Raw genomic sequence first — 14,306 nt, forward strand, 5'->3', positions numbered from 1 at the left:
TGAATGTGATCTCCAAGCGTGTATGTGCTGAGGAGTACTTCCTGGTTGAGCGAGCAGTGTGATAACAAGCGTAACAGCTTGACGAGATGCTCTTTGTTAGATGTGGGATGAGGTGAGACCATAAGTACAAATTGGACAGGAAATTGGAAAGAATTACAATTAAATAAATGTTTTTCCTTTTAATGTGGCATGTACACAAACAATCATGATGTTTTCATTTGTTTGTCAAACAAATTACTTAAATTCGCCGGCGGCTGATTCTCTCACAAAACAAGCACCCGTTTGACATCTGAAATTTGTAAAGGACAGTATTGGACTGATTTACTTTTTGTTACTTAAAGAAAATAAATGCTAATTTGCAGTGATGTCAGTAATTACAAACAAGGAATTCATATAAAATGAAATAACTTACAATAACATGGCATTTTACAGTGAGTACCATTATCTAGTCAGCCTGAGGACTAAGGACTCATTGAGGTTTATATCCCTATTAGTACAGTAGCGGTAGCAGCAGATAGCTAATAAACAGCAGCAGCGAAGGTCTGAGGTTCACATCCTTGTGACGGTACACTGATGATAATTTTTTGTGTAAAGATCGGCCACCTGCAAACTTGTTGTCACAGGAAAAGCCTAGTTTTGGCCCCTTTGAACAATTCTTCTCCGGGTAAACAGACAAGAATTAATGGAAAGTCCTGAAAACTAGAAGAAACCAAAAAAATAGATTGTTACTCAGAACTACTGCACTGTATATTGTAATGGTATTTTGCATAGTTCTAACCCAGAGTGTCAGAAGTTTGATTTGCAGGATTCATAGTGGACCTCACAGAAGGTTGCCAAGATAAACAGGGGCTCTGTGGGATGTAGGGCGCAACATGGCTGTTGGTTCTGGGGCCATTATATGGTTTTCTTTGTGTGTGGGGCTAAAAGCCTTATTGCAACCCTGAAGCCAGGTTATTGTGTTCTTTCACTCTCTTCTTCACATCCCTTCTCCCCCCTCAACTCGTCTCCTATCTCTCTCTCTCTCTCCATGTTATCTCTGCGTCTCTTCTCTCCATCTCTTTGTCTCCCTTATCTTTCTCACTCTCTCTGTCTCTCTTGTTCTTTTTCACCAATCCCTTCCAATCACTTTTTTCTCTCTTTCTCTCTCTCTCCGCGTTCCCCAGCCACCCCTCGCTTTACCCTTTCATGTCGTCAGCATCATAACGCATTGTGATTTCGGGGAAACACCCCTCCTACCCTGCCTGTAATCTCAGATCTGCATTACCTGCAGCTTGGTTTCGTTAATACCCTGTTTGCAAATTGCAGACACACACATCCACGTCCACACATCCATGTTTACAAACACATATGCAGAAACACACACACTCACACACAGCCATTTCCCTGAAACACACACACGCAGCCATTTCAATGCACAGGCATTTGCCAAAGAACACAGTCAGAGTGTCAGATTAGTGAAGAGCTCCTGGGAGGCAGTAGGAAATGAAGAGAATGCTTTTAAAGCCTGGAGTGTCTCTACAATGCTGCTGCCATAACTACATTTCTCTCATGCTGTCTACCACTTCAGTCTTTATTATTTCTTCTTTCTCTTAGTCTCTCTCATCCTCTATCTAGTTTTAAATTGTTCCAAAGGAACAGTTCCCACTTTTTCTTTATGCAATTACAGCCTGCTCCTCTTTCAGTCTGCCTCAATTCCTTCTATTGATTGTGTATGTCGTAGTAACACGCCCGTGCAAGAGGCGTCACTGTCATCCCCGCCTTCAAAGATGCACTGACATATTTGGTGTGTGTGCGTGCTTGTGTGTTTGTGTGTGTGTCGGAGCTGACACAGGGCGTGCGTCATTCGGCATCGCGATGCTTGCGACCTCATTCTGTCACAGTGCCACCACGTCCCCCCTACAAACAGCCCGTCAGCATGCCACGGACACACACACTCACGCACACACACACACACACACACACACACACTCACACAGAAAACACTATGAAATAAAAGCATAATCGCAATCACTGCCACACACACACACGCACACACACACACACACTTATGGACACACACAAACAAACACAACTACCTCCAACTCCCTCAAACTGGGGGGCTAGGCACTCGTGCCTTATACCTTATAGAAGACCTTAGAGAATAAAATAATGTGTCCTCAAGTGCCACCACCACTGTATTACACGTGTTGTTCAATGCTGCATCAGATTCAAGTTGCTTAAATTGCATGTATTTTATACTATCCACAAATGAGTGTTGCCCTTAGCTAATGAAATTACAACGTTATTGCTTAGCATTCCAGTACAGTAGTTTCATTATTTTCCTAAGTGCCCTGGTGCCATTTCATATAGGGTGTCACAATGTGGAAATTGATCGGTTCCCTGCACTGCAACACTGGTTTTTCAGTTGTTGGACTGTCTAAGTCTTTAGTTGTTGGACTGTCTGTGTAAGTCTTTAGTTGTAGGACTGTCTGTGTAAGTCTTTAGTTGTTGGACTGTCTGTGTAAGTCTTTAGTTGTTGGACTGTCTGTCTAAGTCTTTAGTTGTTGGACTGTCTGTTTAAGTCTTTAGTTGTTGGACTGTCTGTGTAAGTCTTTAGTTGTAGGACTGTCTGTGTAAGTCTTTAGTTGTTGGACTGTCTGTGTAAGTCTTTAGTTGTTGGACTGTCTGCTGCTTGTGATGCTGCATGTGATGCTTTTTCAGTAAAAGACATAAGGTAGAAGTCTGAAAATGGGCACCCATTCACAAACTAATTAGGCATGATTCACAGTGTTCAGTACTATCAACTCTGTAATGTAATGTAATCAAACCAACACTCAGTCAATCATATTTAATAAGATTCTCTTTGAAAAGGTAGGCTTTCAGATGTTTTCTGAAAATAGGCCTGGGGCTCTTAAAGCTGTCCTAGCTTCAAGGTTAGACCATTAAGAGATTAGATCTTTTTTACTTTCTTATTTTTCTATAAGAAAAAAAAAAAACATTTTAAAAATGTGATTCAGATCTCATACTCTTTATTTTATTAAGAACAAAATACAAACTCAATAAGAGACAACTTCCACATGATATAGCAGACACTGACAGCGCTCAGTGACGGTAGGTTTTCTCTGTGTCTGGGTCGCCCCAAATCATCCAGTTTTTTTAGCAGTGTGCCGCTGCTACAGTGTTATTATTCCTTCATGTGTGTTCTGTATGTGTGTGTGTGTGTGCACCTTTGCATGTTATATTAGAGTATTTCACTTATTCAACCTTTATCATGCATGTTGATACCTTACCACCACACCACAAACCAATATTAATGGTGCCGTAGAACTCATTTAAACTGGAAGGAAAATAAACAAATTTTGGGCCACCGCATATAAATCCATCAATCCTCTCCTCCGTGGGCTCAAACCTGTCGGCTCTCTTTAACAATGAGCGGTAAGGGAATTCAAAAACAGTCTGCCACGACTTTGGCCACTACCGACTAAACTAAATATGCCGTTTTGATGGTGTTGGAATTTGTGGTCATCAAATGAACACATGTTGAAGAGTAAAGTGGAAGCAGGATGAGCAGAATTACTGCCGGGTACATTGTTGATCCACTTTTCCCCAATGGTGACATAACAGACAGCAGACTTTAGAGTTTCTACGTTAAGCTGCAACTGTAGGCTCTCGGTAGCCGATGGAAAATGTAGGTCCCTAAAGCACGCACACATACAACTTGCTTGGTATATATTAGCCTAACCAAATGGACAGAGAGGCACGGCCTGAGCTGTAGGATGCTCTAATCTGCCTCAGTTCCTAAAACCTGAGGTGGCAGAATGATCAAAGTTGGAAATCATCAACATTGCCTTGCCATCTGTTTTACTGCAACCCCTGCTGTCAGGATCAACCCAAATATGGCTTTGTGTGTATATGTGTGTTGCATGTTTGATTGTGGTTGAGTGGATATGGCTTTAGCTGGCATACTAGGAAATGGGCAAGGTACATGCATGACTGCACACATGCACTCACCCACCCAGAGATGTACTGTAGATTGTAATGGTGCAAAGGAAATACAGCAGAATATACAAAAGTTATGCTAATACACATAGTTATCGCAAATAAACTTTCCTACTTTTTGAGCTATGAAAAAGTGCTGCAAGGTTTGAAATATTCCAAATTAGAAATAGTCAACATTTCAGAAAGTATGTAAGTAAGTTTCTTTATAATTTCATAAAATCATCCAATTTGTCATAAAGTGCTGAAAAGTTTCAAACACACCTGCAAAGATTCTGGAAAGTTCTGAGAAGTTCTGAGAAGTTTCATGAAACTCATAAAAGTGCCTTACAGGCAGCTTCAGTTATCTAAATATGTGGCCCCTCTAGAAGCTTTGTGCCATTTTATAAAACTTAGCAGGATTTTCTGAGAATTTGCTGGAATATCTGAAACTCTGCAACACTTTATGAAACTTTGCAGCCATTTATGAAATATGAATATGAAGGCTGATTTGCCCCTTAGGGCCATCATACTTTCCCCTATATTTCTGTAGCTTTCTTTTCATCTCAATATAGTGTATATCATCATTTATTTTCTCATTTTCCTCTCATTTCTCTCAATCTCCCTCCCTATTATTCCCTCTCCCTGACTGTTAATAAGAAAACTAAAGATGGAAACAAGAATAAACAAACCAAAAAAAATCTCCTTATCATTTACTTGCTTGATGTATATAATCGTTTTTTTGAAGCCAGACCTGTTTACATGTTTTCTTAAATTTGTTTTCAATTTTAAGCTCTATGAAAAAAACATATTAGCCTATATGTACAGCACTAGTGCCTTTTTATGCTTTCCTTCTTAACATAAAAACCACAAATTTGTGTTGTACTTGGACTGACTGAACCTATTGTGTTTTCATATCTAAAATAACTTTATTGCAAAAAGCTGAACAATACAACCTTAATAGAAATGTGATTATTTAATGAGGATTTGTTTGTGTGTTGATATCAATATAGCAACCAACACCCAGTATAATAACCCTTGTCCTCTAGAAAGGGTAATTGGTCTTTCTCCAACTACAAATGGTGCCCATATCAGACACCAGCACACACACACACACACACACAAGCACACACACACAGACACACAACCAATCACACACTCATTATCAACAGCTATTGACCTGTTGCTAGGATTGCTCTATTAACCTACTGAAGCCTACCTGTTGATGTTTCAATCACTCATCACTATTTGCTCATATTAGACACAGCTATGGCATCGATCCACACTGAATGTGTCACAGTTAAACGAGTAGCTATTACTCTTTCTGTGGATATTGTGTCCTTCTGATCAGCGCTCTGTTTTCTGCAGGTCTAGTTTCTCATTGTCTCTCTTCACGACTGAGACCTTATCACTTTCATATCCCTATGCTTGTATTAGAAGGTGCAGTCGTGTTGTCCGAAAATAATTCAGGCATGCAATATGAATGTGCGTGTTGGTAAGCATGCACGTACCTACATTTACAAACACACACACACACATTCTCAAATACATACCCATGAACACATACTAACACATATAACTCTGTCTTTGATTTTACCTGCCTTGATATTCATTAATCTCTTCTGCCTCTGATTTTCAATCACAAATGCAATATAAATGCCATAAACACTGCAAATGTCAAAATATCACTTTATTTCAATATTCTCAATGAATAATTATAAGTTATCTGTAGACAAGATTTGCACATTCTAGAACTTAAATCTTGTTTTTGTGCTATCAAAATAATGAAGAATAACTGGATACTTGATTTATCGTTTCTAGTCAGCAATTACCAATGAATACTGTAGGAATACACAGATCAATCTGAAGGTAGGTCTGATGTGATTACTATGAATACTGTAGGAATACACAAATCAATCTGAAGGTAGGTCTGGTGTGATTACTATGAATACTGTAGGAATAACCTTTCCTTTTTATTGGCCCGTCTGAGACATGGCTGTTTCTTTGCATCCTTGCCTAGGACGCCAGCATCCCGGAGTCGCCTCTTCACTGCTGATGTTGAGACTGGTGTTTTGTGAGTACTATTTAATGAAGCTGCCAGTTGTTTCTCAAATTCGACACTCAAATGTATTTGTCCACTTGTGTGTGTATATGTGTTTGTAGAAGTACTCAAACCTGAATTGCTAAATTGAACATTGACATTTTGTTTTGTGTTTGAATTCTAAACAATATGAAGAAATAGAAAGCACAATCACTAGAAGTTCCTCCTTGCGTGCTGCTTCTAATCCTCTCCCCTCCACACTATTTCACTCACCAGTGTATCTCCCCCTCTGTCAGGAGGCATGGAGAGAAAAAGAAAGAAAAACGTGGCGTCAAAGCTTCCCCGTCAGCTCCTCCTTTCTTTCTTTCGTTCATTTTGTCTTTTTTCTCCTTTATTTTGTCCACCTTCCCTACCCACATGATCTTATCAAAATCCTTTTACCTTCCATTGCGGCTGGATCTAACGTTTCTGTCTCCTTTTACACTTTCTCACACCCAATTGTCATCCCTTTCTCTCTCTCTCTCTCTCTCTTACACTTTAATCCCTATCTCTCACCTCTGCTCCAAAGCTTATCATTTCCCTTTCGTTCCTTTTTGCCCCTCGGTGCTGTGACAATTAGGAAAGATCACTTGACAGGGAGTGTGTTTGTGTCTGTCTGTCTGTATGTATGTGTGTTTATTCCCTCTTGTCCCTCATAGGGATAGCCAATCATATGGAAGCTCTTGGTTTCCATACATTGAAAACACATTGCCAATGACTGACAAAGTAAGAGTGCCCCCTCCCCTCTAGCAAACCACCTCCTTCGCTCTCCTCTTCCACTTCTCTCTCCTCTCTGAAAGAGTATCAAACAATATACAGCCAACACAGGCCAATACGTTTGCCAGTCATCTAGGTAGTATGTTGCTTCACTGCTGCATAGTAATATTTTGAATCTTCCTTTTTAAGATTTAGAAGAGCTCACTCACCATATGATCTAGTCTGTGATTGCAAACAGTTGCACACCAACTACAGTACAGCACTCTGTCTCATCTCAAATGGGGTGGAATTTGGCATGTAGGAGTAAAGGACCGGAGGGGGGAGTGCCAGGGATGAGTTAATGCTGCATTGTACTGCTCCCGGCTTGACTAACCCAACTTTGATGGAATTATTGTTTAAGCACAAAGCCAATGAAATCATACCATTTTACTGTTTAATGAGGCCTGTCAAAACTATGGGCATGTTCAATTAGCTGTGAAGACTGAAACAGGAAAAAACGCACATTGGCACATCAACGCATCTCCTTCTGGGTCCACCAGTGATTAACAGTACGTTTATGCCCCTCTCTCTCTCTCTCTCTCTCTCTCTCTCTCTCTCTCTCTCTTTCTATGTGTGTGTGTGTGTGTCTGTGTTTGTGTGCAGATTCTTGTTAGGAATAAAAAAATATTTGCAAGGTAGGTAAAAGAAGGAACACCTAAGCTTGTGGAGGCAATTCATCGGTCCCCATGAGGAACATGGCTAGGGGTTTGATTTGGGGTTAAAGTAAAATTGGGCTGAGGTTTGAAATAGAACTTAGGGTTAGGTTTAAGTTTACATTTAAAATTAGGTTACATTTGGGTTGCGTAGGCCTATTGCAATGTTCGGTAAAGCATTGTCATCTGGTGTACTTGTGCCAATGCAGCCATATTGACAACCAGAAGTTGAACAAGGCTATTGACTTCAAAATTACATCATCATATCATCTTACGTAGTTTGCTACCATTGAGGAAGGATTTAACAGAATTCTCAGTTCATCAAACCCCAAAAGGGACGTTATAAACAGTATTGTGACACACGGAATATATATGTATATACACCGATCAGACATAACATTATGACCACCGACAGGTGAAGTGAATAACACTGATAATCTCCTTATCATGGCACCTGTCAGTGGGTGGGATATATTAGGCAGCAAGTGAACATTCTGTCCTCAAAGTTGATGTGTTAGAAGAAAGAAAAAATGGGTAAGGATCTGAGCGACTTTGACTAAGGCCAAATTGTGATGGCTAGACGACTGTGGCAGAGTATCTCCAAAGCTGCAGCGAAGGCTGACCTGTATGGTCCATTCCAACAGACGACGAGTTACTGTAGCTCAAATTGCTGAAAAGGTTAATGCTCGTACTGATAGAAAGGTTTTAGAACACACAGTGCATCACAGTTTGTTGCGTATGGGGCAGTGTAGTCGCAGACCAGTCCGGGTGTCCATGCTGACACCCGTCCACTGCTGAAACGCCTAAAATGGGCACGTGCGCATCAGAACTAGACCACGGAGCAATGGAAGAAGGTGGCCTGGTCTGATGAATCACGTTTCCTTTTATATCACGTGGATGGCCGGGTGCCTGTGCGTCACGTACCTGGAGAACACATGACACCAGGATGCACTATGGGAAGGAGGCAGTGTGATGCTTTGGGCAATGTTCTGTTGGGAAACCTTGGGTCCTGCCATTCATGTGGGTGTTACTTTTACACATACCATCTACCTACTGTAAGCATTGTTGCAGACCATGTGCACCCTTTCATGGCAATGGTATTCCCTTATGGCTTTGGCCTCTTTCAGCAGGATAATGCGCCCTGCCACAAAGCAAAAATGGCTCAGGAATGGTTTGAGGAACACAACAACAAGTTCAAGGTTTTGACTTAGCCTTCAAATTCCTGGACAGACAAGTGCTGGGCAAACAAGTCCGATCCATGGAGGCCCCACCTCGCAATTTACTGGACTTTAAGCATCTGCTGCTAACATGTTGGTGCCAGATACCACAGTACACCTTCAGAGGTCTAGTGGAGTCCATGCCTTGATGGGTCAGGGCTGTTTTGGCAGCAAAAGTGGGACCTACACAGTATTAGGCAGGTGGTAATAATGTTATGGCTGATCGACGCATAGGGTTCAGCTTATCGTAGGCTAGGCTACAAAATAAATAGGAATTAAACAGTGCTTTCAGTTAGTATTGGGGACATGTCCATATACTCTACTATTGGGAGATATTTATTTAAATCAACATATTAAGGACTGGATATTATTTGCACTTAAAAATCTGTGACACAATGACAAGACAAGACATTGGTTATCTTCTCTGGTAAATTTTCTTCTCAATTTCCTATTTCTTCTTGTCAATATCCTAGAAGAAACCATTCTATGCTACTTCCACTTGAATATTAACACAGTGTCCACTCACCCAATTCAAAAGGCTTTTTAGAGGCTGTTTTGTCCAATATTTACTTGGACCTATGCACTCCAATCATCCCTTGGAACTCAAACTTGTGAAACATCGCTACAACATCTTATGACATTTTAATGTCACAAAAACAAAGTTACTTGCATCCTGAGGGAACTCAAAATGTGCCCTATAAATTCTCCAAAATCTCTAATATTTCTAGATGCACTTTTACAGGCTCTCTCCAACTACTCAACGTTAACAAAAACAAATTCCAGAAGTTGGCCTTCACTTTGGCCGGGATGAACTTTTAAACTTAGATGAGATTATTAGGTAAAATATTTAAAATAAGATAATAATATTTAAAAAACAGATATCCAGGACCTTGGACCAATTGGGACACAGGAGGTTTTGTTTTATCCTGTATCCCTTTTAATATACTAGTAATGGTCTCTAAACCTTCCAGATGTCTGCTGGACCCTCCTCCTACTAAAGCTTCCTGTGCTCGAGGTTTCATGTTAAACATCATAAATGGATCCTTATTATCTGGATCTTTAACAAACTCATTAAAGGAAGTAGTAGTAAATTCTCTCCTAAGAGAGAAGCTTAACCTTGATCCAGTAAAATGTTATACCCAACGTCTTACATTAAATTTCAAATTTCTTTCAAAATATGTACAAAAAACAGTTGTCAGTTTACTGTGACAACTATATGTTTTGTCGGTCCTTAAGGTTCTGTTGTTGGACCACTTTTGTTTTTCTTTATATATGCTGCATTTTGAAGGCCAAGAATGTCCTGTAGGACATAAGAAGTAGATGGCAGAAAAGTTTTTACTTGTTAACTTGGATTAACCTTTTCACGCGTGAGTTTCAAATATGCCTTAACGGCCCCCCAGAGTGAGTTTTTTTGCGCGTGAGTTCAGCACTCACTCAGAGTTCCAGAATTTGATTGTGACGTCACAAAAAATTTAATCTGCAGCTTCCCAAAAACACCACGCTGCTTACTAGTTATGCATCTAATTTTTTATTTAAATTATATTAACAAACTTTTACAGGTAGTAACTGTTAAAAATGTATATTGAATAATTATGAACCAATCTTAAAAATGCTGTCCTAATTCTAAAGATCGCGGCGAGAAAGATACTGAAACGCTTCACTTGTTGTATCAATAAAACATACGCAATCTATCAGGCAATAGGTGGTGTGTAAATAGTTTTACGTAATTATTCAGAAGCTCTCAAAAAATGATAGATTCCGATTCTTGCATTTAGTAATGGACAAATGCGATCAGTGAAAAGGTAGATTTTTGAAGATTACGAGCTTTTTTCTCAACAAAAGTAGTGCTGTAATACTGTTTTAGTTTGCGCCATCGGTTTGCTACTAGATCTGCCAATTGAACTATTGTGCGTGAACCCTACCAAAACAAACTGACTGGATTAACCCCACGTTAGCTACATGCATTGAGTGGCGTTCAGACGGTTGACATGAAGTCACTTTGCCAGGTAAGGAACACTAAATACACTGCATTGCAAGCTTCTCTTTTTGACTCAAATTCAAAGAGCTGCAAAGAGCTGGTTTATGTGTAACTGTAGCTAGCTAGCAAACATCAGCTAACCGCTAGCAAACGTCAGCTAACCGCTAGCTAACAAAGTTTGACCTGTAATGCAGTGCAGCTAAAATGAAGATCATAGTTTTCCCAGGATGGCAAATCTGTCCGAAAGACTGGCAAATGTAAATGACCATCAGGTCTTAGAGTTACTCACCTTTCTTTATCTTTGATTGATAAAAAGCATAGCAGCACCCTCAACAGGTAACGTAACTTGAAAGTTTTTACACAATGATTTTGACAGGTTGTCAGCTCTTTCAGGACATGGTTAGATGCTCTATAGTAGTCGCTAATATAATTCGTTTTTGCGTATTATGTTTATTGTAGAAAATCTAACTTCTAGTGTTGGCTACCTGTTGGTACGTAAGTAACACTTTTTTATGCTTGCTACCTGGTTAATAACATAGTGTGGTCTTGAAACAATTACAATCAGGAAATGAAGTTATAAACGCTGTTTGAGCTAAATGTGAGTAAATAACAGCGCGGTCTGACCAGCCATTGTTACGTCACTCGTACCTAGGCGTTCTAATGATGCGTTCTAAACAATACGTTCTAATCACACCGGTGTGATCGTACGCTTCAGGGACCACTCTAGACTGATCACACCGGTGTGATCGTACGCGTCAAAGGGTTAAAAAGAGATGCTGGAAAAAAGAGATCTGCTGTTGGATTTGACAAGGGATCGTAATAGTTGTTCAATCATTTTTTTTTTATCAATATTTTGTTACTGTCATAGCGGACCTAACTTCTGAGTAACATATAAAACATGTTGCATTTCTAAAGCAGCTTTATTCCAGCTCGTGTCAGAAAACGGTGCATAAAAGCTAATATATCCTTTTGTTACTTCAATATTTGTCTATTGTGATGGTCTACTCTCTGGGTACCCTTAAAGATAGTAAATACATTACAACTAGTTCTAAACAAAATCCCTAAACTAAAACTATCATATTTGTCCAGTGCTATATCTCTACACAGGCTTCCTCTCAGATTTTAAGGTTTTATTGCTAACCTACAAAACACTACACTACAATACAAAGCATGACCTCCCTGAATTGCTCCTGCTTAACATACCAAACGTACACTATGGTCACAAGACACAGGCCTCCTTGTCTTGTTCTCAGAATTTCAAAACAAAGCCACATTTTTTCTCTGGAATAGTCTGCCAATCCATTTTAAACACACAGACTATGTGGTAACCTTTGAGTCTTTACTGAAGATGAAGACTGAGCAGCATCCGGCCCCGGGACATCAAGGTGATTGGTGTACAACCCCCCCCCGCTACTGTCTTTATTTGGCAGGATACACTCCCTCCACTGGGACACCCTCCCTCCACCGGGAAACCCTCCCTCCACCGGGAAACCCTCCCTCCACCGGGACACCCTCCCTCCACCGGGACACACTCCCTCCACCGGGAAACCCTCCCTCCACCGGGACACCCTCTCTCCACCGGGACACCCTCCTTCCACTGGGATACCCTCCACTGGGATACCCTCCCTCCACCGGGACACCCTCTCTCCACCGGGACACCCTCCTTCCACCGGGAAACCCTCCCTCCACCGGGACACCCTCTCTCCACCGGGACACCCTCTCTCCACCGGGACACACTCCCTCCACCGGGAAACCCTCCCTCCACCGGGACACCCTCTCTCCACTGGGATACCCTCCCTCCACCGGGACACCCTCTCTCCACCGGGACACCCTCCTTCCACCGGGAAACCCTCCCTCCACCGGGACACCCTCTCTCCACCGGGACACCCTCCTTCCACTGGGACACCCTCTCTCCACTGGGACACCCTCCTTCCACTGGGACACCCTCCTTCCACTGGGATACCCTCCACTGGGATACCCTCCCTCCACCGGGACACCCTCCCTCCAACGGGACACCCTCTCTCCACTGGGACACCCTCCCTCCACTGGGACACCCTCCTTCCACTGGGATACCCTCCCTCCAATGCTATAACAGAGGCTGAGTCACTGGCGTACTGTTGTTACAATGTCATTTCTAAGAGGGTGCATCGTGTCGTGTCAGGCTTTTAGTTGTCTGTTCTCGTGCATTCAAACGAATTCACTATGGGAGCGTGCTAGACTTGCAGACATTTAAGCTTTTCGCTATGTCAAGCACTTTGCTGTAATCGGCATGAGTGGGTTGAGTCACTTAGAAGATCTTTTTGTCCGGCTTTGCGCCCCCTGGGGCTTGTGTGGTGGGAAAGAACTCTGCAGGCAACACTCAGCCGTGTCTCAGGGTGAGTGACGGCTGGTGTAATTTATCCTGTCTTATCGTCCATCCATTTTGGATCTCATATGCTTTCTCTTTGGTTTCTCTGTTGTGCTGTTGGATCTTGGGAGGACCTGAACCCAAGGACCACACCTTAGGACTACTTTGCCTGATGACTCCTGGCTTTCCCTTCCAAAATATACATGGTTTGGTCTCTCATGTAGATTCGGCCATAAGACGATGGTGGTCATCTGAACATTGCCATGTGATGAACGATGTGCCATCACATCAATATACATTCATGTGAAGAAGTTAGTGCTCCCCCAGTCTATTTCTTAAAATTTCTGGACATTTCAATAGGTGATCTTCACTTTAAAATGCAACTCACCGATTAAGGTAACCTAATTTAACAAATGACACTGAAGGATTTTACTCTGAAATAATGTATTAATCAAAAATCAACAGACTCCATAGTGCTGAGAAGTGTATACACTCACCTAAAGGATTATTAGGAACACCTGTTAAATTTCTCATTAATGCAATTATCTAATCAACCAATCACATGGCAGTTGCTTCAGTGCATTTAGGGGTGTGGTCCTGGTCAAGACAATATCCTGAACTCCAAACTGAATGTCAGAATGGGAAAGATAGGTGATTTAAGCAATTTTGAGCATGGCATGGTTGTTGGTGCCAGACGGGCCGGTCTGAGTATTTCACAATCTGCTCAGTTACTGGGATTTTCACACACAACCATTTCTAGGGTTTACAAAGAATGGTGTGAAATGGGAAAAACATCCAGTATGCGGCAGTCCTGTGGGCGAAAATGCTTTGTTGATGCTAGAGGTCAGAGGAGAATGGGCCGACTGATTCAAGCTGATTGAAGAGCAGCTTTGACTGAAATAACCACTCGTTACAACCGAGGTATGCAGCAAAGCATTTGTGAAGCCACAACACGCACAACCTTGAGGCGGATGGGCTACAACAGCAGAAGACCCCACCGGGTACCACTCATCTCCACTACAAATAGGAAAAAGAGGCTACAATTTGCACGAGCTCACTAAAATTGGACAGTTGAAGACTGGAAGAATGTTGCCTGGTCTGATGAGTCTCGATTTCTGTTGAGACATTCAGATGGTAGAGTCAGAATTTGGCGTAAACAGAATGAAAACATGGATCCATCATGCCTTGTTACCACTGTGCAGGCTAGTGGTGGTGGTGTAATGGTGTGGGATGTTTTCTTGCCACACTTTAGGCCCCTTAGTGCCAATTGGGCATCGTTTAAATGCCACGGCCTACCTGAGCATTGTTTCTGACCATGTCC

The 14,306-nt window shown here is 41.6% G+C and overlaps 1 protein-coding gene across 1 annotated transcript; it reads left to right on the forward strand.

The window, feature by feature from the left end:
- Positions 1-11,986: 11,986 nt before the first annotated feature.
- Positions 11,987-12,730, forward strand: LOC114839981 (proline-rich protein 1-like). The gene has a single exon (XM_029122917.2). It carries the CDS (start codon positions 11,987-11,989, stop codon positions 12,728-12,730), a length of 744 nt encoding a protein of 247 aa, XP_028978750.2.
- The last annotated feature ends 1,576 nt before the right edge of the window (positions 12,731-14,306 follow it).

Source organism: Esox lucius, chromosome 10 (assembly GCF_011004845.1).
Source record: "Esox lucius isolate fEsoLuc1 chromosome 10, fEsoLuc1.pri, whole genome shotgun sequence".
Classification (NCBI taxonomy): Eukaryota; Metazoa; Chordata; class Actinopteri; order Esociformes; family Esocidae; genus Esox; species Esox lucius.

Excerpts from the sequence above, each read along its gene's own strand:
- LOC114839981 (XM_029122917.2), top strand. The coding sequence starts at position 11,987 with ATGAAGACTGAGCAGCATCCGGCCCCGGGACATCAAGGTGATTGGTGT.